Source organism: Pteronotus mesoamericanus, unplaced genomic scaffold (assembly GCF_021234165.1).
Source record: "Pteronotus mesoamericanus isolate MK-2021 breed Mesoamerican mustached bat unplaced genomic scaffold, CSHL_Meso_final contig_73, whole genome shotgun sequence".
Classification (NCBI taxonomy): domain Eukaryota; kingdom Metazoa; phylum Chordata; class Mammalia; order Chiroptera; family Mormoopidae; genus Pteronotus; species Pteronotus mesoamericanus.
Genome location: NW_026555245.1, coordinates 30,557,621 through 30,582,756, shown reverse-complemented (window position 1 = coordinate 30,582,756; position 25,136 = coordinate 30,557,621). Strand labels below are relative to the sequence as shown.

At 35.7% G+C, this 25,136-nt stretch overlaps 1 protein-coding gene across 1 annotated transcript in view; it reads right to left on the bottom strand.

The window, feature by feature from the left end:
• CCDC171 (coiled-coil domain containing 171) overlaps positions 1-25,136 on the bottom strand; it is a 289,149-nt gene that overhangs the window by 78,184 nt on the left and 185,829 nt on the right. Inside the window, exons 22-23 of the mRNA XM_054583183.1 lie at positions 3,427-3,572; positions 1,448-1,502 (exon numbers count right to left, since the gene is read on the bottom strand). Coding sequence (XP_054439158.1) covers positions 1,448-1,502; positions 3,427-3,572 — 201 coding nt within the window. The remainder of the gene's footprint in view (positions 1-1,447; positions 1,503-3,426; positions 3,573-25,136) is intronic.

Here is a 25,136-nt window from a genome sequence, read left to right as displayed (position 1 = left end):
TCTCATAAGTAAAGGATAACATTATTTTATACTGATGATTTTTCTCTGATGTCAATATCCATTGCCTACGACAGCTGCTATCCAACATTTTTTTCCTCTGGCTGGGAAGATGGACAAGCAATTATATGTCAAAAGCAACATTAACTACACAAAAAGGTATTCTGTATATATATTATATATATTATATATGGAATATAAATTCCATATATATTTTATATATATAATGACATGATTGATTTTTCCTATCCAAAGTACAAAAAAATCTAACCAAAAATGTCTCTTTCCTTACAATACTAAATTTCAGATTTCTAGCATATATGGGTTTGATGTGACTATATTTAAACTATACTGACTGTCTAAACTTTTTTAAATGAGAGGGGGAGAAATCAGTTTCAAATAAACATTATTTTTAATAAATGACTGTCAGGATATTAGATATTTTCCCAAATGCTTTGGTGATACGAAATAATGCTAGTCACTTTCAATATATTTACAAAAGAATGCAAAGGCCCAGTGTTTCCAAAATGTTAAAATGTATTAAATATTAGATTGCTAATGTTTACTAAATATTTCCTTTAAAGGGTTAGTTTTTAGGTGTTTTAAGTGATTTACAAACTACATTATATAGTAAATTTGATTGACAAAATTGTTCTAAATATATTAATTCATAAATTCCATATATCTTAAAAGTACTAGGTATTTGTTTTCAACAAACTGTCAATTAGACAATAACAGAAACACATAAATAACATTCCTCTATTTTTAAATAGTGAAAATAGTAAACACATCTTGAATCTGAAGTGCCAACAAAATATACAGCTAGTTAATATACAATATTAAGTTTGTAGTAATATATCTTTATCATGCTGCTCATCACTACAAATGAAAAGTAAATTTACCGTACAGAAGTAATCAAATTTGAGAATAATGTAACATTATTAAATACATTAAATTTCTACTTTAAAAACACATTCCTATAAGAACATAAATTACAACTTGAAAAACATTACTGCCTAGTTAAGATATATGAGTATTGCCAGATATAATACATTATGCCTCTTTCTACATATACATACATAGGATAGTAGGTTTACGAGTGGTGAGAGCTTAGACAATGTGGTCAAACATTTTATCATTATGAGACATGTAAGAATCTTAATGACCTCTGGTTCACTCACCAAAGACCACAAATAATTCAGTACAATTATACCAGTTTGGGGAAACCACTATGTTCATAGTTTTATCTCGTGCATGAAGTGAATTCTGAAAAAAAGCTGTGCAATATAGCATTGTATAATACAAATTTTCAGTCATGTGAAAGGACCTTTTGTTCATGTATTTTTTAAAAAGTACAAAATGAATTAAAGTGTTTTTGCACTTAATGAAAATGACTAGGAGAATGGTATCATAATACAAGTAGAACAATATTTAATAAAAATTATAGTACCTTATGAAGCATATTTTCTACTGTCCTCATATGATTAGCAACACACTCTTTGTCCCTAGAAAGAAATAAAATTCGATGTTAGTAAAACCCAAGTCTTACTACAACTGTTACACATTTTTGGTATAAGTCGCTATTATTGAAAAATAATGGTTAGCTATCTTTGTACTCCTAAAAATGTGAAACCTAACTACATTCACCAGTGTATTTCCACATTTAACTCTTACTTTCAATTATATTGCCTGTAATGGGGGGAATATAAAGGATATCTTTAAAGTTAAAAACCGAAAAAGAAAAACAAAATCATGGTTATATTATTAAAATGTGCTGAAAAGGCTTTAAAACTAAGCCTATTCTTTAAAACTAAAGAATAAAACTTTCTTTCGATTTCTAATAAAAATTTTAACATATTAGTGGTGGGGATATATTATAAATGGCCATATTATACAAAATAATATCTTCCTTCTGTATAGTGTTTTGTGCTATCATAACTGCAAAAACACTGTCTATGGCCTTGACTAGCACTATGCAAAGTTACTAGTTTCTTCTGTTAGCTTTGTATAGTGAATTTGACCTTTGTACTTAAATAAAAACTTTGGATGAAAATGCTAACAATAAAAATTTAATGTTAAATTATAAACTGAAAACTGTAAGCAATGTGTCAACACTCCAAATTTCACAGCCCAGCCAAATTCCTGAATTAGCAACAATGCTTTGATACAGTACGAATCTGAAGGATTTATAATCTTGTTTTCCTTAATCTGAGTTTTCAGGAGCTATAAAACATACTAGAAATCACCTTCTCATCTGACCTGAGGAAACTTAAGACTGAACAAATGAAAACAAAATGATGTAGTAAAATTTGTATTACTTAAATGACAAGTCCATATAACTAATATGGTGATGCAATTGTTACAGAGCTTTACAATTTTCAAAAAAACTATTGGTGGATGTTCAAACATGTCATATTTTGGCACTGGATAAACTGATTTTCTCACTATGTATAAGCAATTTCCCAAGTCTACTGGCAAAGCTGTGGCTATCCTATGACAGCAGAATCCCCATTTTATGATTTAGTTTACAGACTACCTTCATATTTCAGTGTAAGCTTTTAACGAGAGAGTTTGTCTCAAAATTTTTTTTAAATTAATGTATAAGTTTTTGTAAGTACAGGAGTCCAGAATTCTAAATTCAGAAAACACTGTGTAATAAAATTAGATGTTTCTTTAATCCATAAATAGATTTTCTTTAAGCCATGCTGTTGTACAAAGGACTATCTTAAAGTACTCCGTGTAATTTAATGTGGGGAACAAATAAAAATGCCCAAGAGAACTGTTCAATTTGAACTTCACAGTATATGTCAACTTGATTACCTGGTAAAAAGAAAATACTCTCATCACATTTACATAGTTGCCCACTCTGAAAACTGTGTATTTTTTCTATGTAACACATTAGAATATACAGCTATGAAATTAAATGACTTTTCCGTGATATTTGTTTTTATTGCACTTAAAAAGATGCTATTATGTACACGTTGATGTTATACTAACATTTTTAATGGAAATATTACTTGGAGTATTGGTATCTTATATGCAAAGCAAAATTTGGAGGGAAGTGGGGCAGAAGGGAATAAGAAATATGTAATAGAGGAAACTATGCAAAAGTTTTACATAAAGAGTCCTACATTTTATATTAATGAAAACGTAGTTTCAAACAAGTAACACCACAACAGAGCCCAAAATGCACCTAATTAGAGCTTACATGGACACTTATACTTTTCTGAAGTTTCACAATAAAATATACATTTAGAATGTTGAGTTAAAGAGTTTTCTTTTTTGAGGATATATCAGAGAATTTCAAAGAGAGACAGCTGTACTTTTGTTTTCTAACACTGTATTATCCAGAGCTAAAACCCGAAGCATGAAAGTAAGAATTGATCTTTTGTCTGTTTTAAGTGATCTCCCCAAGGTCCAAATGCTCACTTGGCTGCCATGCGGAGGGCACTCTCTGCATCATGGATGTTCTCCTCCAGCCGACGCTTGTCCTGCTCCAGCTGGGTAAGATGTCTATTGAGCTGACGCAGAGATTGATCTTTTCTTCTCAGCTCCATCTTTGCCTCGGAGAGACTCTGCAAGCAGACAGAAAACAGAGTTACTTGTCAGCCCTGATAATTAACTTCAATTTATGCCATAGGCTATTAAACAAAGAAGGATACAGACTGACTGAGAAGTAGACTTGGGTCATTACACATCAAGGTTTAACAAATTTTTTTGCAAAAATTTTACATACTTACTAATTAGAAATGATAGAACCGGTAAGATTTTGAAAAATGTTTAGCTACAAAACACAACTCTATTCTATTTTTTAAATACTGCAAGGCAAATACGTTTTATTCTTACTAAAAATACCTGCTTATAAAATTTTCCAGTTGCATTTTCTTTTAATGATGAAAATATAAAGATTTTTTTGGGGGGGGAAGCACATGAAATTTAGAGTATATTTAAAACCAGAACTATGATATGCCCAAAGTGTGTATATGATTGAGAAGATGGATTATGATGCCTATGAGAGAATAAGGAACCCACGATTTAAAAATACCACTACTATCTTTACAAAGATATCTGTAAGAGTTTCTATAGACACGTCCATGGACAAACTGGACTCCAAAAATAAAATTCACTTACTTCCTGTAAATAACTCTCATGTTCAGGGTAGCAACACAATATGATCAATGTATTTCAACAGAGAGTTATAAATAATGCCTGCAGCTGGAATTATTTATATTCCATATTTTCCTAGTCACAGAGGTACAAAATCTGTTGATTTAAATTTGCTATTTGCTTTAATCTGAAATATTCTCTTAGCATAAAACTTTCAGGATGCAAGTATACAACTTTATCTTGACTTTAGAGCTAAAAGTCAAGATAAATCAGAAACTCACAATTCATAGGAAAATTTTCTAGACCTTGTTTAAAATTCTAAGATGTAAAATAGTATAGAGATCAGAGTATTGCTTAGCATTACAATTTGATCATTCTTTTGCCTATGAAATTTCCAAAACATAAGCTTATCAAACAGTTTTTAACTGAAATTCGTTGGACTGTGAGCTGGGTAACTGATTTCATACACATAGTATTTTCTGCTTGCTCAGAGTTTAGCCTCATATTACTGTTCACAACTACTCTTAAAATACTCAGCAAAGAATAACCAAAATGCACCGTGACCGGTGTGACTCAGTTGGTTGGGTGTTGTCCCGCAAAGTGAAAGGCTGCTGGTTTGATTTCTGGTCAAGGCACAGGCCTGGGTTGTGGTTGGGTTCCTGGTCGGGCACAAGAGAGGCTCTCTCAGCACCAAGTTTCTCTCCCTCTCTTTCTCCTTCCATCCCCCTCTCTCTAAAAACAAATAAATCTTTTTAAAAAGAATAACCTAAATGCAATACTTTCATGTTTGAAACTCTTCTAATAGTATTCTCTTAATGCATTCACAATAGGTTGTATAAAAAACTCAAGCTGTCTGAATAGAGCTAACACAATTAATTCGCTCTAAATGTTAGTGAATGGAAGCAATCATCAGTCAAATCAGGTATTCTAAAATGCTGAATTTTTAAATACAGTATTTCACATTTCAAACAGTCAAGTTGCTATCAGGGAAATAAAAGTAAAAATATTAAAAATAAGCAAACTGTGATTACATATTAGATATATTTTATTTTAACCCTTTAGTATTAATAGATCTCTAAGAAATCCCTCTATGGAAATAGCCAAATTTAAACCAACTTCAAAAAATATGACAAGGAAGAGGTTTTAAAAGCCATGGTAAACCTACTTATTTTGTGTCAATGTTAAGATGTTTAAAGGTATTGAAGTATCATGAGATTTCTTCATTAAAAAAATTTGAATCCTTTTAAAGCCAGTATTTCTGACATCTTTCAGGTAATAAAAATTGCTATTTTTCAGGTATGAAGATAAAACTAATGATCCACCACCAGTTAGTTACACATAAAGCTTGAAATCTTTCTCTGACAGAAATAATAGATTTGTGCCAATCCATTCCAATTCCCTTGCTCAGTAACTCTTATGACTAGAGGTGCATATTTGTGAGGGGTATTCAGGATATTGTGTCTAGCTTTGTACAGATTGAAGCTCACTGGTCCAATGAGCTAACCCATGGCTTTGTAATCATTTTAAAACCACACTTGACTTTCCCAAAATCCTATGATATCCTTTCAAAGATGCTATAACTCATACAATTAAAATTTCTACTATATGTCTAAATCTTTTATTTTCAGCTTTCAGGGGCAATGGTGGGGGCAAAGAATCTCTTCTAAAGCTTGCACTATTTCAGAGGCATAGCTAAAGAGCCCATTCCAAGACTGAAATTACAGACAATGAACAAAAAGTGGTATAAACAAAGTGATACAGATCATAATTTCTTAATGTGAAAATGAAGAGATAAAAGTTCTTTTTAAAAATCAACAGTGTGGTGATTGCTAGGGGGAGGGAGGTATAAGGGGACTAAATGGTATGGAGGGGGACAACAAAGATCAAATCAAAAATTAAAAATAAAAACTGTGCAAAGAATGGAATAAAACCTTATATTTCTATAACGAATACATGCAGAATTCTCGTTATAAAGGGCCAAGGGACACCACGATGGAAGCGATACAAATCAATGGGTCCATGCAGATGTATGTAAAACACCAAAGACAGAAAAAGTGATTCAATGATAAGTCTTTTCCCTAATATTCGCCTTTTTTGCTTCTGATGACAAAGTAGATATCTTTTAAAATCTTAACACTGAGCATTCAGGAAATAAAAATATATTTACATATGTGTGTGTATATATGTATCATACATACGCACCTATAATGTATACGTTATATACATCATATATATAACTTTAAGTTCAGCTTTTCTTTTCTCCTGTTCAGTTTTATCTAATTAAAACCCATGATAAACTTTATGGACTCTAATATTTCCAACTGAATGACTGAAGCCAAGAGGCTGTGCCTCTCGGCAGCAGGGCAACAATGATAAGCAGCAGGTTGGCCACTAATTTCTCAGCCAGGGTAGATTGTGAAAGTGTGATGTTCTGATATCCGAGAAACTGTTCAGGAGAGAATAGGATAAATCAAGTTTAATAACTCTGCTCCTAATTGTTCCCCCAATGCTCAACTCTAATTACTTGGAGAACTCTCCTGACTGTCACCTGATATTAAGTTGTTGGAGGCTGAGCCTGGAACAGCGAGATAATCAATAAACATTTAGTGGGGAGAAGAATGAAGATCCTGTTAAGCAGTGGGAACCTGCAGCACCCAAAGCCCTTCTGCTCATGAGAAAACCTGTGGGACAGCCATAGTGATTGCAAAGCAATAATCCAAAGCCCTGTTTTTAGGCCTTGAGGCCTTTAGGCAACAGTACATTTGAGGAAAAAAGGTTAACACGGTCACCCTAATTACAGCCCACTTTCACATACTTCATATATAAGCGAAGACAAGCCAATTAGGTAGAAAGGAAGATAAGGGAAGTTTTATTTGTATACTAATTAAACCCCTGATGAAATTAAAGGAAAAACATACAGCTCTGTAATTGTGTCTGAGAAAGGTCACTTCAGGTTCAGTTATCAGAGCTGCACAGCCTTGAGATATTTCACTTAATCCACAATACAGCCCCCTCATTTTGTACTCAGGTCTTAATATTTACAAAAAAAATTCAAAGCCTGATATTGCATTTATCTTTAAACTGCATTGTGAACAATTTTAGCTGTTAGAAAGTTAATTTGAAATATGATAACAAGAGTTTTTTTAAAAAGACAGAGAAATAGTCCAGCTATATAAAAACCAATGTCACAACGGCATTTATCAAAGATTCCGAGTTTTCACTTTAAACCCAAAGTGTTTTAAAGCAAATTTTTACAACAAAATCCCTAAGTGAATGCATTTCAAAAACTATTCTGCAAGATATTTATTATATTTATTGTATTTCTTTTAAGGTAACGATGTTATCGCTCACCTTCACATACACCTCTCATTGTCCTGGAGAAAAAGCCAAAGCTCTCACAAAACTGTTCTTAGAAGAAGATATTTTTACTTCTGGTTGTTTCCCTAAGATGGCCATGAAAAGCAACCAAGTACTAATGAAATATGGCAGGAAAAAAATGGATGCCAAGGAAGTAAAGTCATGCACTGCTTAACGACAGGAATATCTTCTGAGAAACATGGTATTAGGTGATTCTGTTGTGTGAACATCACTGTGCTTACGCTAACCTGGGTGGTCTAGGCCACTACACACCTAGGCAATACAGAGCCTACTGCTCCCAGGCTGCAGCCTGTAGAGATGTGCCTGTACTATACTTGTAACACAATGGTAAGCATTTAAACACATCTAAACATAGAAAAAGTACAGTAAAAATACAGTATTTATTTTAAAAAATGATACACCTGTACAGGGCACTTACCATGAATGGAACAAGCAGGACTAGAAGTTGCTCTGGGTCCATCAGTGAGTGAGTGTGAAAGCCTAGGACATTACTATACACTACGTACACCTTATAAACACTATGCACTTAAACTACACTTAATTTATAAAACAACACGAGATTGATCAAGAACAAGAGAAAATGATGTGATCAAGAGACACAGTAAACTCTAGACGTGTGGCTGCTGACATTATGCTGTGTTTAACAGCAAACTTTTTTATAAGTAGAATGAGTACACTCTGAAGTAACAATAAATAGTATACTAGGTATATTAAATACATAAAGCAGTAAGAGTCATTTATTATCACTATCAAGTACTGTGCTCTACACATAACCTATGTGCTACACTTTTTTTAGAAGATTTTACTTTTTTTATTTTTAGAGAGGGAGGTACGGGGCGAGTGGCGCAATGGATAACGCGTCTGAATACGGATCAGAAGGTTCTAGAGAGGGAGGAAGGAGGGAGGAAGAAAGGGGGAGAAACATTGATGTGAGAGAGAAACATCGATGGGTTGCCTCTCATATGCACCCTGACTGGGAACAAACCCACAATCCAGCCATGTGCCCTGACTGGGAATTGAACCAGCAACCTTTTGCTTTGCAGTACAATGCCCAACCAACTGAGACAAGCCTATCAGGGCTGTGCTATACTTTTATATGACTGGCAGCACAGGTTCGTTTATACCAGCATCATCACAAAAACATAAATAATGTGCTGTGCCACAATATCAGGACGGCTACAACATCAGTAGGTAATAGCAATTTTTCCAGTTCCATTACGATCTCATGCAACCACCATCATACTTGGAGTCCACTGTTGATCAAAACACAGTTATGTGGTGCATGACTGTAGTTAAGAATAGGGAAAGCTTAATGACAGAGTGAATGGTAGAAGTGAATGTTTAAAGACCTACACATTTTTAAGTCTTTTTTTTCTTATCTATAGTTTAAGTTTCTGTAATAATATGTGTTACTATTGAACAAAAACATATTATCTGTAAGTCACATATATAATTTCATATTTCTAAAGCTTTAAATGTTTATTAAGGCTAAAAATTTTTTAAATAAATTATATATAAATATATAACTTGAAATTCTATTGGTTTGAACCTATGAAAATATTTTGTGCAGTGGAAATTTTTTAAATCATAGTTTTATTGAGATATAACTCACAAATCATATACCTCACCCATATAAACTGTATAATTCAGTGAGTTTTAGTATATTCACAGAGTTATGCAACCACTGTCAGTTGAAGAATTTCTTTTTGAAGAATTTTTTTAAAGCAAAATATATTAAAACAACATGGCTACCTAAATACTGTATGTCTCATTTCAATAAACTCTAATTTTAAACTACTTAAGATATATAAATATACACAAGTTAATAATTTTGTTTTATAATAGCTTCAAAAATATGAAATTTATAACGTGAATTCCCTGAACCAGAATGTTTAATACACGTAGTAAAGTACAAAAGTTAGTTATCTGAAAACTATATATAACTCTCCAATTAATATTTCTGATGTTAAGGGAATCATCCAACACAGTTCTTTCTCATAAGGGTACAGTATAGCAGTGCTAGACCATTAGGCCAGCGAGGAAGACCAAGCCACAGGGGATATCGCTTGTATAGATTTTCTTTTGTCTAATGGGAAATATCTATGGATCCACATTCCTACAGACTAAAAGCTAATGGCTTATTCAATTTGGTATAAAAGTTAGTCAAACAAAATGAAAGACAAGACAACATATGTTATAAATAACTAAGCCACATTTCATAGGTCAAAGAAAAAAATCTATAACTATTTTTTTTAGTTTACTGCAATCTGACTAGATGTTTTGAATGAACATTTCTAGACTATGATAAATTGGGTAAAACATCTCAGGGCACTAAAACTACTGCTGGAAAAAGGCACAGAACCATCTTCAGCCCTATTATTATTATATAACAACTAAACATTATACTACTAAAGAACTGAGTAGCTGCTGGGTGAATCAAACTATGCAGGTTGTCACAGAAAGTATAATGTTAAAATGATAATTGGGTATACAAGTTATGGATGAAACTAAAGAATAACATAGTTTACTTCCTTAATTTGGTGAAGGAAATAGACATACAAGTCCAAGAGCACAGAAAATCCCAGACAAGTTAGACCAAAACAGAATCACAGCAAGACACATCATAATTAAAATACCAAAGGTTAAAGATTAAGAGAGACTCTTAAAAGTAGCAAATGAAAACCAGAGAGTTGCCGACAAAGGAGTTCCCATAAGACTATCAGCTGATTTCTCAAAAGAAACTTTGTAGACAAGAGGGATTGACAAGACATATTCAAAGTCATGGAAAGCAGGAACCTACAGCCAAGATTGCTCTTCCCAGCAAAGCTATCATTTAGAATTGAGGGGCAGATAAAGTGCTTCCCAGACAAGGTAAAGCTAGAGGAGTTCATCATCATCAAACCCTTATTACATGAAATGTTAAAGGAACTTATTTAAGAAAAAGAAGATCAAAACTATGAACATTAAAATGGCAACAAATTCACAACTATCAATAATTGAATCTAAAAAAAAACCAAAGTAAGCAAGTAAGCAGAACAGGAACAGAATCAGACATATAGATATCATTTGGAGTGTGGTCAGCTGGGAGGTGGAAGGGGGGAAATAGAGGAAAAGTTGCAGGAATTAAGAAGCATAATTGGTAGTTACAGAATAGATGGGGGAGGTTAAGAATAGTATAGGAAATGGAGAAGCCAAAGAACTTCTATGCACAACCCACAGACATGAACTGGGACAGAGGGGACTGCTGGAGGAAAGGGGGTTTCTCTTTCAAATAAGGAAAAAATTGGGAAAAGGGTAATAGCATAATCAATAAAATATATTTTTTTTAAAAGATAACCTAAGTTCAAAAAAAACATAGTTCATAACAAAGCTTGAAAATCTGTGAGATAAGCAACTAGAAAATTTATAATGAATATACAACAGTAAAAAATGCCACCCACCCCCAAAGCTGGGGGGTTGGTTAGGGCGTAGAAGGATCGAGCAAAAAAGAAAAAGAACTCATCAACACAGGCAACAGTGTGGTGACTGCTAGGGGGAGGGTGAGTGGAGGTGGAAGACGGTATAAGGGGGATAAATGGTAATGGAAAAAATACTATACATAATGAAAAATAAATAAATAAACCTTACAAATTGTTTATTTCTAAAATTTTCCATTAAAAAAAATGCTGAACTTCCGGCCAAGATGGAGGAGTAGGTAAATACACTCTGCCTCCCCACACAACCAAAAGAACCACAACAACAAATTTAAAAACAAAAAATAACCAGAAATGCCAGAAAATCAAACTGTATGGAAGTCTGACAACCATGGAGCTAAAGAAGAAACATTCATCCAGACCAGGAGGAGAGGAGGAGACGGGAAGCCAGGGTGGAGAGGACTCCAGTGGCAAGGGAGCAGCTGGAAGACCAGGCGGTCCCATACTTGCATGCAGACAAACCAGAGGAACATCTGGGGAGTGAGACAGAGAGCATAATCCAGGGTTCCAGGGCAGGAAAAGAAAGCCTAAAACCTCTGGCTATAAAAACGTGTGCGGGTTGCAGCAGCAGGAGAAATTCCCAGCCTCACAGGAGAGTCCCTTGGAAGGACCCACAGGGTCCTGGAATGTACACAAACCCACCCACCAGGGAATCAGCACCAGAAGGGCCCAATTTGCTTGTGGGTAGCAGTAGAAGTAACTGAAAGCTGGCAGGGAGCCGAGCAAGGAACATTGTTCCCTTTCTGACCCCTCCCCGACACACAGCGTCTGAACTCAGAGACCTGGGTTGCCCTGCCCCGGCAAATACCTAAGGCTCCACCCCTTCCAATGTAACAGGTGCACTGAGACAAAGAAATAAGGCCCAGATGAAAGAACAGATTATGGGGGTGGGTGGGGCAGGGGAAAGTGGTGGCAGGAAAATGGAGACAAATATATTTGAACAATAAAAAAAAAAAAAGAGAGAGAAAGAAAGAACAGATCAAAGCTCCAAAAACAGAACTAAGTGATGTACAGATAGCCAACCTATCAGATGAACAGTTCAAAACACTAGTAATCAGCATGCTCACTGAATTGGTTGAGTATGGCCACAAAATGCAGGAAAAAGTGAAGGCTATGCAAAGTGAAATAAAGAAAAATATATAGGGAATCAACAGTAAAGGGAAGGAAATAGGGACTCAAATCAACGATTGGGAGCAGAAGAAAGGAATAAACATTCAACCAGAACAGAATGAAGAAACAAGAATTCAAAAACATGAGGAGACGCTTCGGAACCTCTGGGACAACTTTAAACGTTCCAACATCTGAATCATAGGGGTGCCAGAAGGAGAAGAGGAAGAGCAAGAAATTGAAAACTTATTTGAAGAAATAATGAAGGAGAACTTCCCCAATCTGGCCAAGGAAATAGACTTCCAGGAGATCCAGGAGCTCAGAGAGTCCCAAAGAAGTTGGACCCAAGGAAGCACACACCAAGGCACATCATAATTAATTTACCCAAGATTAAAGACAAGGAGAGAATCTTAAAAGCAGCAAGAGAAAAGGAGGCTGTTACTTACAAAGGAGTTCCAATTAGACTATCAGCTGATTTCTCAAAAGAAAGCCTGCAGGCAAGAAGGGGCTGGAAAGTTTTCAAGGTCATGAAAAGCAAGGACCTACATCCAAGATTACTGTATCCAGCAAAGCTATTATTTAGATTGGAAGGGCAAATAAAGTGCTTCCCAGATAAGATGAAGTTAACGGAGTTCATCCTTACCAAGCCCTTATTATATGAAATGTTAAAGGGACTTATCTAAGAGAAAGAAGAGCAAAAACTATGACCAGTAAAATGGTGGGGGGGCGGGGGGAGAATGAGGGAAAAGGTACAGGAAATAATCAGCAGAAAGAGTAAGTACAAAATAGGCAGGGGAGGTTAAGAATAGTATAGGAAATGGAGAAGCCAAAGAATTTATACATATGACCCATGAACTAAGGGTGGGGGGCGCGGGATGGAATGCTAGGGTGTGGGGCAATGTATGGCAGAGGAGAATAAAGGAAAAGAAAAAGGGGCAACTGTAATAGCATAGTCAATAAAATATATATTAAAAATAAAATTAAAAAGATGCTAAAATTAATATAGGAATAGATTTCAGTCTTGGTATTCTATATTTTATATGGATAGTTTGAATTAAAAGTTCTGTAATTTTAAGTTACTTTCCTTAGCAATACTTTTATTATTTTCTAATAATAATCCTATGCCAAAGGTAGGTGACATTTATAAACTGAAGCTGAAAATCAAATAACTCACCCCCTTTAGGGGTTGAATAAATGAGTGGCGATCCTAGAACTCATGTGCCTGGTAAGACAAAAGATGTGGAAGTGTCCTGTAAACTCTAAGAGACTAAATATATTTACATAATTATTGCAGTACTTTCACTTTTTCATATAGTATCAATGTACAATGTTCTTTAAATCCCCACCTATATGTGGCTACTTATGTTTCCGTATTTCTACATCATCATTTATACATATATATATGAACATATAATTTTTAATATAACTTTCTATCATACTTGAAAAAGATAAAAGGAAATTAATGAAAACAAAGGTAAAATAATTTACCTTTATAAGTAGGCCTTATGGTAGGTTATTATTTTTAAAAATGGAGCAAATGAGCAATAAAAATTCACCTTTAAAATTTCAGAGCATGCTGTAAGATTTTGTTGTATAATGCTTTATAATTATTGGTATCATATTCTCACATACTCCTTTGAAAATGTCCTCCTAAATTCCAACAATATAAAAGGAAAAACTTAATCCTCCACAGTAAACTAACTGGAAGTGATCGATAATAAAATATAATGTAAAGAAAAGGAACCTCATGAAAGTGCTTAAAATATAGTGGATGTTATTTTTTTCTAAGCCTCACATATATACTACAAAACTCTGGTAGACTAAAAGTGTTAAATAATAGTGAGGTACAGTGGGGAAAAGTAGTTAAAATACATTTTAAGTAACAAAAAATGAGGATACTAAAGAGAATCATGAGAGCCCTCTCAACTAGAAACTATACCCAGAAAAGTACAGAAAGACAAGCGGTGGCTAGATTTTCTGTGACACATGCATGATAGCATTCATGTGGCAGTAATGTTTTCTCAGAGTATAAAATAAACTGCTTTTGACTGTCCTACAGACCTTAGGTGACAGAAACTAGCCACAGGTGACAACCACCATGATGCTGCTTTAATGAAATCAGCTCTTATCCGACCTCTAAATTCTCTCAGTGAATACCTAAGAAACACAAAGAGATGAACACACACAGATTCCTGCTGGACCTTAATCAGCTACAGGCTACTCAGTAGGTTCTAGTAACTTCACACAATTGGCAATTCTAGCTATGTGGAAGCATAAGAATTTGCTGAATTCCCTGGCAATAATTTAAATGAGTCAAGCTACAATTTAGGTTGTAGAAATAAATTTAGAATTAAGTGCAGTTTTAAAATCATTTGAGAACCACCTAAAAAACTGCCTAAAAAGAATTTGAAAAAATATGAATAATTTATAAGGGGCTTCATATAGCTGAGTTCTTACATTTAATAAAAAATTATTTTTGGAAGAATTTTTCAATTTCAAGAAATCTTTCTGTGATGTAATAACAGGGTCAATAATGCAATAGAATAATTAAAACACCCTCACATTAATAAATATATTGCACGCTGGCCTGTGGCTCAGTTGGTTGGAGCATCTTCCCATGCACCAAAATGGTTGCAGATTCGATCCCCAGTCAGAGCACAAACCTAGGATGCAGGTTCGATCCGGGTAGGGGCACATACAGGAGGCAACCAATGTTTTTCTTTCACATCGATGCTTCCCTCTCTCTCTCTCCTCCAACCCCTTCCTCTTGCTCTATAAAATCAATGAAAGCATGTCCTCAGGTGAGGATTAAAAATAAATAAAACTACAGAATTTAAATGACTTACGTACGCTATGTATTAAATAATAACAATAAATCTAATAACAGCTGAATAAAAATAAATTATTAAAGAGAATTTGAAGGTCAAATTTAAATTAGAAAAACAGGTTTTTTTAGACTAAATGGAAATAAAACAAAGTCTGAGTTTTTTCTTATAAGTTTATTCACAGGAAGAATTTTTAGTGTTAAGTATTTTATCACTGATTTCTATCTAAATAGCAAACATATATTAAGTTTCACTATCTGAAATGTTCCTTCTTTATGTGTAAGCACTAGGCTTGTTCTTGAACAATGCCTGTCATATTCTAAGTGTTCAATGAATGTTTGCTATGAGAACGTATTTCCCCCAAATCCTGGGGGAACAGCTTGAGCAACAACTGTATTACCATATGAGCACTTTATAGTTACATTAACTCATTTGGTTCTACATAGTCCAGTGAGGTAAAGTGCTTTCTCATTCCTGTTTTACCTATAAGGAAATCAAGAAGCATAAAAGTCATGTTTCCAAAGTCAAGTTACTACTAAATGGGTTTATGCCAATGTGAGCCCAAGCCTTCTAAATCTAAACCCGTATTCTTGATCCTGCACCATGATAATATTAGTAAGCATCTCTCCAGATTTTCCATAAAGTCTACTGACTGGAAACTTCTCAATGAAATGTCAAAATAGTATTTTACCTATTTGTCAAGTTCTCAGTAAAATCAGGCAGGTATTTCATGCTTCCTACCTACTTACATTGAAATGAACTCCAATAAGGATATTGGTGTAATATAATAATGAACTTACAATATCAAATATCAAAGCATGAGCAATTCAAGACGCCCTGTGTGAGGGCAGGGTCACTGTCACCATTTACTGCCGTGGGGTGGTAAGCACACAATACACTATATCGATGACACACTGTAGAACTGTACACCTAAAACCTATGTAATTTTATTAACCAATGTCACCCCAGTAAATTCAGTAAAAAATAAATTTAAAAAATAAATATATGTATTAATGAAATAAATATTTGCAAAGTAAGAATGAATTATATTGCAAGCTCCTGCAGTACAGAATTGTATGTAATTCAAGACCGCATGGGCTGCAGCTTTCTTTTGTTAATCTTTCAAAAAGCAGTGGAGTTCTGTGTCTCTTTCCTTTATAAGTTAGCAACAATAGCATTGAACTTTCCCTGAAGATCTTGAAATTCAGCTCTCTAGTATAACCTCAACTTTTAAAATATTTATTACAAGACTTCCACACTATCATAACCATATATCAAACTCTATAACATCAGCACTCATAACTAAAAGCCCCTGTTAAGCAAATCTTAGCTACTATGTGAAAAGCCGCCAATGTGCCTAATTTAATCCAAATATGCCACCCTTAAAGAACTGACACCACACAGACTATATTATAGCATTACAGTAACAGAATTAGTATTTAGTACTGAGATTTGTTAATCAAAGACTTGAAAGTAGAGTTATATTTGACCTAAGAGAATTCCATTATCCTTATTCTGAAAAAAATAAGGAAGAAGAAATGGTGGGGGTGGGGAGGAATCAAAAGAGAAATCAACAATTCAAATACGGGAATTCTGGTGCCACTCCAAGTCGTAAACATTTATCTGCAGCGAGTCTGTAAAAGGTGACAGGAACAAAGCAAATGGCAACAACAACAAACCTGCTGTTTCACCTGGTTGCCCTCACTTCCCACATTTCTCTGAGACTGCAAATATTCTAACAAGGAAGTAAAAGTGAGAGTAATTCTCTATGTTAAAAAAATGTATTTTCATTCAACTTGGCCCCTGAAAATAACCAACCTCTTCACTGGTGCCCAGCCAAAGAAATGGCAATAAATTCCAACATGGAAGAAAAACGGGCTGCTTTGGATTTGTTTAGAATATGTCATTTCTAATTTTGCCCCTGCCAAAGGGACTTCTGAAAGGGCTAAAAACAAATATAAACAGTTCATTGAATTAGGTAGACTGAAAGGAGTAAAAAGAAATGCAATGGCTTAGTCATTTGTCCACTAATAAGTTAAAATATCCCCTGTTATATTTCTTAAGGGATTCCTAAAGGTACTTTCCTATACAAGATTTTGACTTTGTACACTGATCCTAAAACCTAACCTCAACATAGGATGTGATTCTACTGTATCTGTTCATTCAACATGTTTATCTATACCAAAGCCATAAATAACTATCCCTTCCTAAATACTTACCTTAAGTCAGACATTAATACAGTTAGTCCTCAAAACAACCCTATGAAGTAATACTATTATTACCATTTTAAAAACGAGGAAACTGAGGCACTATTACACAGAGAGTGTTCAAAACCAGACAGTCTGATGTGTAAATAGATAAATACAAAGAATATACTCCTCTCGGAAATGACTTCCGATCTAGAAAGATGAGAAGAGGTTTAAAGAGCAGCTGGTTTTAAAGCTACGTGGTCAGTGTTGAGAAGAGCATTCTCAGTAGAATACAATGGCATGTGCAGAGGAGTACAGGTTGGGTACGGCTGAAGGATAGGTGCCACTGAGAGTCACAGGAGAAAACTCTAGAAAGGTACAAAATAGGCCAGATAGGATCAGAAATCTAGACTTTTAATCTTGCAAATGTTTATACAGCACTCCACAGAGAGCTGCATCAAGGCATCTTGCAGGGAACACTTGAATTAATGAACTCCCAACCCCCATCCTTCTTTCAACCAGAATCTGCTTCAATGTTCTCTATGCAGTTTTTTAAAAGAATTTTGTTCAAAGAAGGGTTCTGTGGCTAAGTACTTGCCAACTATGGTCATAGAAAGCCATGGGAAGCTGCCGAAGGATTCCCCATTCAGGAGCAGCATTCTCTGACCTCTGTCTCAGGGATCATATACACAAACTACAGCTGCCAATTTAGAATAAATACAAAAGATCACTCTGGCCATGCTGTAATAGCTCATTCACATCTTCAGTTGGATTCTAAAGAAGTTTAATAAGATTTCACCTGTGAATATAAAGATTCAGTGATATACTTAAAGATTAAAAGGATTTTAAAAAGAACTGTGTTGTAACAGATAGTTTTCCTTAGTATGCTAAAGAGTATTAAATTCATTTCTACACTGTTCAGAGAGTATATATTAAATATTTACTTCAATAAATGCAGCATCCTAGTCATATATTTTCTATTTCTACTAATAACTATATGAATTCCTACAAGTTATTTGAAGCATATGAGAGCCATAAACTCTGAGCCACAGCAGAAATGTATGATGAGAAGACAATATTATTTTAGGAGCACCAAAAAGTTAATTACAACTGAAGTTGGTGATTGTTTTCTAAGAAGAATTACATTATTTGGTCTATACATATTTTTACATTTTACCAATAATAAATTGTTTATTATGTTGGATTTTTTTTAAAAAAAGGAAGGAAAAAGGTAAGAGAAAAGTTACCACTAGCAGTAACCATTAAATGAAGTTTCTAATTAATGAAAGGGTTGGTATCACCTTTCCCACTATGTGATATCTGGACCATGAAAGTTATTTTCTTAACATATCTGAGGGAAATATAAAGCTTTTAATCTCTCTTCACTCCTTTTAATTATATAAAGAAAAGAATGAAGCTGAGTAATACAGAGGGCGTAAAAATAAAGATGCAAAGCTCACATCTAAAATAACCACAGTTTCAGCAGCAGTTAACAAATTTAAACAGAGAATTAGAAAAAGAAAGATAAACCCAAGACTCAGCGTAATCTTTTGAGAAAGTGTGCTTAGCAAAACTTTTGTGAGTGTTTGTATAATAACAATTGGAAATAAATATATATAAAAAACATATATATAACATGCACTATATATAATATATACACATATTATATAGTGTATATAACATACTATATATGCACACACATACATATTCTGGGGAAGTAACAATATAACAAAACACTGTTTTATAGCTTTGTTTCAAATGCAATTTTTTTGTGTAAGGGAGTGTGTGCGTGTGTACACTTGTATATACACATACTCAATAAACAGTACCATTTGATTATAAAGAGTTTCCCATAAAGTAGGTACGATTTACATTTCTGATACCTCTGTAACCAACCCATTCACCTGAAGAAAATAACACAGCTGTACTATCCTCTAAATGAGTGAGATCACCATCTAGTGGTGACTCCTTGAAATGTCAGGCATATTGCTCATGGAGCTTAGGAAATAACTTTATGGAATGTGCCTAACTGTCTACATATTCTAGAACATTCAAGTTTATTTAAAGAAAAAGAGCATAACAAACTGAATAATCTTTTTCTTTCCATACTAAGAAGAATTATAGTGCAAGAGACAAAAGTGCCAATGGACATATGAATCCCTGTTTTCAACCCTCCTACCAAAGGGGATAAAATCTACAGATGTTAAAATTTAAAGTTATACCAAATCCAGTCAATACGGCAAGAAAACGGATTCTCCATCTTTTCCTTTTATGTATTATAAAGTAAAACAGAATTAGTTATTGTAGTGGGTTGTGTTTGTTCCACATCCCTGAGGAGAAAGTAAACTCTCCTGTTGCAGTGATATCAATAAATGTTAGTGTCTCTTCTAGAAAGAGGATTATATGTTCCCCATCCTATCAGATTTGGGAGTTCCCATGTTACTTTGTTTGTTAATTTGTTAAATGTGCAGAGAAGTAAAATAATGTCACTTCCTAGAAGAAACAGACAAATAATGTCCTCTATAAGACCTTTTACCGTGAGACCAGCAGCATTCTAGATAAGGTCCGCTCCATCAGCCTTATTCATCGGGTTCAGAGCCACGAAGCAGAAGCACAGCTGACCCATGATGGCAGTGCACAATGTGTGAGCGGTCACTTGTTGTAAAGCTACTGAAAATTTTGGAGTCATCTGTTACCACAACATTACACAGGGTACTTTGACTACTACAATCCTATTCCCACACCTTGCTATATATTCTAGAATTTATACAACCATGAAATTGTCAATGGATACTTTAGAAAATCAGTTTCTAGTCTGATTTAACATTGTATCACCAGCAGAAGAAATGAATTTTAATTAAATATTAAAAACCACAGCAAGTCATTTGATTTTTAGTCAGTATAAAGATATAAAAACATCAGTATCTTACAAAAAAATATTGAATTTGAACAGTACAAACTAAAATAAACTTATCTGTGTAGTTTTATTTCATAAAACACAGTTCCCCCCAAACCTTCCCTAACTTATATTTAGCGTATGCGTATTTTAATTTAATATTTTCTACTCTAAAACATCTAAAAGGAAAAAAATATGTCTAAACAAGCCTTTGTCCTTTTTTTCCTTCTTAAAAGTAAATAATATTGGCCTGACTGGGTGGTTGGGCATCTTTCTGCAAAGCAAAAGATCGCAGATTAAATTCCCAGTCAGGGCACATGACTGGGTTGTAGGTTTGGTCTCTGGTCAGAGCGTGTACAAGACAACTGATTGATGTTTCCCTCTTACATTTACGTTTCCCTCCCTCTCTTTTTCCCTCCCCCTCATTCTAAAAATAAATAAAGTATTTAAAAATAAATAAATTATATTTATTGGCATTTTAAAATTTTAAAAAGGACTAGTCTGAGATCCAATATGGCAGCAGAGTAGGTGGAAGCTGGACCAAACTGGAATTACAACTAAAATATAGAACAATCAACCTGAATAACCAACTGAAGACTAACTGAAGACTGAAGAGAAGTCTTATAACTAAGAATTTACCAAAGAAGCCACATCAATACTGGTAGAAAGGACAGAGACACCAAAAAAGCTGGCCCTTCTCCCAAGGGCAGCAGCTTTTCTGGAGGGGTATCTCAGCTGTGGGGGTTCCCCCTGAGGAGTCGAGTCTCAACCCCAGCAGGGCTCCCCAGCCCAGAGCACCGAAGCTGGGAAAAGGTGCCCACATAACACGTGGCTGTGAAAATTGGCAGGGATTCTGTCCATCAGAGAAAGACAGGTGTTTTCTAGAGACACAAGCGCCCTCTTAAAGGGCCAATACACAAAATTCACATCCACACACCCTGAGCTCCAGCAGAGGAAAGGGAGAGCAAACTAGAGTCATGTGAAGAGACACGAGTATTTGTGGCTCTGGGGAGAGATCCCTGTGCTAAGTCCCCCTCCCACACCGCTGTCACCATCTTTCTTGGGTGGAGCACTGCCCTCCTGATGGCACCAGCCTAGGAGAACACAAGAGCCCCACCCTCTGGTCTCCAAGTTGCCTGACCCTGTGGGAACTTGTGCCGTGCTGAGGAGTCAGTGGTCTGTGCCAGTGGGTAGAGGTGTTGGCAGACTCAAGGGGAGTCAGTGACTAAGTGGTGTAGCTTTGGGGTGGGGGCCATTCCTCACACTTTCCCCAGAACCTGACTGGTGCCTCCATCACAGGAGATCTGTTAGCCCCACTCTCTTGGCTCCTGGTGGCCCCACCCTCCCGACTCCTGGTGGCTCTGCCCTATGAGACTTGGACAGAATTCAGGACAGAGTAGGTTGTATGTCTCTGAGGAGAGAGCCACTCCCCCACAACTTCCACCAAGCATGACTGGCACCTCCACCTCACGAGAGATCCACTAGGCCCATCCTCCCAACTCCCAGTAGCCCTGCCCTGCTGAGGCTGGGCTCCTGGCAGAATATGGGACAGACTGAGTTCTGTAGCTCTATGACAGGGAACAGTTTCCACAGCACGCCTGACGGGTGTACAACCTCCCCTTCACATGGTCAAATCTTGGTTTGTCTGGGCCTAATAAACTCTGCTGGCCTCACCCTGATGACTCCCTTATACCTCATCCCACCATAAAGGTGTGCAAGCACCCAGCAGGTGGCAGCTAGACTTGGTATACTCTGGGACATTTGCTAAGTGGCCTCAAACCCAGCAAGCATCAAGCTTGAACCTGTATCAATCTGGTGAACACCACTCACCCCTACCTGGTGATTCCCTGAGAACCTACCTACCTTATGCAACTCAAGTACTCACAAAGGCTCTTTCAGTGACTGAGTCTACCAGGCAACTGGCACACAGAGCTAGGTAGAGGTGGACCTCAGGGTGCCTTGGGACATGAACTGACCTGCCCCAAGGCCCAGCGCTGGTAAAAGCCAGCCTTGGTGCACAGCTTTTCCCACACACAACCAGGACCAGCAAAAGCACGGTTTTTTCCACACACAGCCAGGACCAGCAGAGGCAGCCACAAATGGTGAATCACTTGTAACTCCAAACAGGTTGCCCAAGACCAAACACAGACAGTGTATAACATCAGACTGTACCAGAGTCCCTCCCAAAAAGCCCCAGAACCAAAACACACAGTGGTCGGCTTCAGACAACATCAGAACGGGATCCAAATAGCTTCACAAACAGCATATCCAAAGGGAGATCCTAGTAGGCACAAGATTTTGCTGTGGCAAATTCTGCTTCATGCGGTCAGCACCTGCACAGCAGCTCATCAACTGTTTGGGGCTGAACCTCACAGTCAGCTATCCTGAGAATAAACCTCACATGAGCCAACAGCAATTAAGACTCAATTACAACAGGAGGGCCCATGTATCCCATTAAAGGTACATTCCTGGAGCACCCATCTCAAGTGATCAAGGACTCTGTGCCACTGGGTCCCACAGGACACCTATTACATAAGGCACTCTAGCAAGACTGGGAGTCATAGCAGATCTACCTAATACATAGAAGCAAACAAAAATATCCAACCAAATGTGGAGAAAAAGAAACATGCCCCAAATGAAAGAACAGGAGAAATCTCCAGAAAAAAAGAGCTAAATGAAACAGAGACAAGCAATTTCTCAGATAGAATTTTTAAAAATGGTTATAAGAATGCTCAAAGAACATAGTGAGAACTACAATAGCATAAAAAAAGGACACAGAAACCATAAAAAAGAATGAGTCAGAAATGAAGAATATCTAAAATGAGGAATACACTAGAAGAATAACAGTAAGTTCAGTGAAGCAGAGGATGGAATCAGCAATTTGGAAGACAAGGTAGCAAAAAAAACACCTAATCAGAGCAGCAAAAATGAAAAAGAATTTCAAAAAATGAGGATAGTTTAAGGGACCTTTGGGACATGAAGAATAACAACAGCTGCATCATAGGGCTTCCAGAAGGAGAAGAGAGAGAGCAAGGGATTGAGAACCTCTTAGAAGAAATAACAATGAAAATTTCCCTAACTGGTTGAAGAAAAAAAAAATACAAGTCCAGGAAGCGCAGAGTCACAAAAAATATGAACCCAAAAAGTCCACACCAAGTTACATCATAATTAAAATGACAAAAGTTAAAGACAAAGAGAGAATCTTAAAACCAACAAGAGAAATTTACCTACAAGGGAGCTCCCATAAGACTATCAGCTGATTTCTCAATAGAAACTTTTCAGGCCAGAAGGGACTGGCATGAAGTATTCAAAGTGATGAACAGCAAGTATCTACAACCAAGACTACTTTACCCGGTAAAGCTATAATTTAAATTTGAAGTAGAAATAAAGAACTTCAAGGATTTAAAAAAAAAAAAAAAAAAGCTAAAGGTGTCCATTACCACCAAACCTGTATTCCAAGACATGTTAAAGAGTGAAGGAGGAGGAGGAGGGGAAGAAAAGGGACAAGAAGGAGAAGAAGGAGAAGAGAAGGATAAGAAGGAGGAGGAAGAGAAGGAATCAAGAAACATAGTTAAAAAATAAAATGGCAATAAATACATGCCTATCGATAATCACTTTAAATGTAAACAGTCAATGCTTCAATCAAAAGACACAGGGTAGCTGAATGCATAAGAAAACAATGCCTATATATATATATATATATATATATATATATATATATATATATGTTTTCTACAAGAGACCCATCTAAGAATGAAAGATAGACACAGACTAAAAGTAAAGGGATAGAAAAGATATTTCATGCAAATGGAAATGAAAACAAAAAAAAACTGGGATAGCAATACTTATATCTAACAAAATAGACTTTAAAACAAAGGCTATAGTAAAAAAAAACAAACAATGAAGGACACTACATATGACTACATATGATAAAGGGGGCAATCCAACAAGAGAATATAACTCTTGTAAATATGTAGGCACCCAAAACAGAAGCTCAAAAGTATATAAAGCAAAGCTTGATGGACATAAAGGGAAAGATCAACAGTAATGTTATAATAGGGGATTTTAACACCCCATTGACATCGATGGGCAGATCTTCCAGACAGAAAATCAAGGAAACAGTGGCTTTAAATGAGGCGCTAAGTCAGGTGGGTTTCACTGGTATCTTCACAACATTTCACCCAAAAGATGACATCACAGAAATACAAATATATACAGATATCTTGAAACAAATGAAAATAAGAACACAACAACCCAAAATGTATGGCACACAGAGAAAGAAGTCCTAAGGGAAAAAGTCATAGCATTATAGGCCTACCTCAAGAAACAAGAAAAATCTCCAATAAACAATATAACCTTACACTTAAATAGAAAAACAACAACAAACAGCGCCTAAAATCAGTAGAAAAAAAGTAAATAATAAAGATCAGAACAGGAATAAACAAAATTGAGACTTAAAAAAAAACACAAAATTTCAATGAAACCAAGAGCTGATTCTTTAAAAAGATATACAAGATTGACAAGCCTTTTAAAGAGATACAAAGTGGGGCAAAGTAGGTTTATAGTTGTTCATATGGAAAATAATAAAATAATTAATAAATAATAATACAAGAATAAACTCTGTGTTTTACGTACACATAACTGTAAACCTATTTTTGTCCCACACTGCAACTGCCCAGCAAGGGGAATAAAGAAAAAATAAACAAATGGGACTACCTCAAACTGAAAAGTTTTGCAGAGCAGAGGAAACCATCAACAAAATGAGAAGACAGCCCACTGAATGGGAGAACACATTCTCCAATGATACATATGAGAAGGGGTTAATATCCAAAGTTTATAAAGAACCTATGAAACTCAACATCAAAACAAACAAACAATCCAATTAAAAAAGAGCAAAGCACCCGAATAGACATTTCTCCAAAGAGGACATTCAGATGGCCAAAGGACATATGAAAAGACGTTCACATCACTACTCATCAGAGAAGTGCAAATCAAAACCACAATGGACTCTGGCTCGTGTGGCTCAGTGGACTGAGTGCCAGCCTGCAAACCAAAGGGTGGCAGGTTCAGTTCCCAATCAGGGCACATGCCTGGGTTGCGAGCCAGGCCCCCAGTTGGGGGCACGTGAGAGGCAACCACACACTGACGTTTCTCTCCCTCTCTT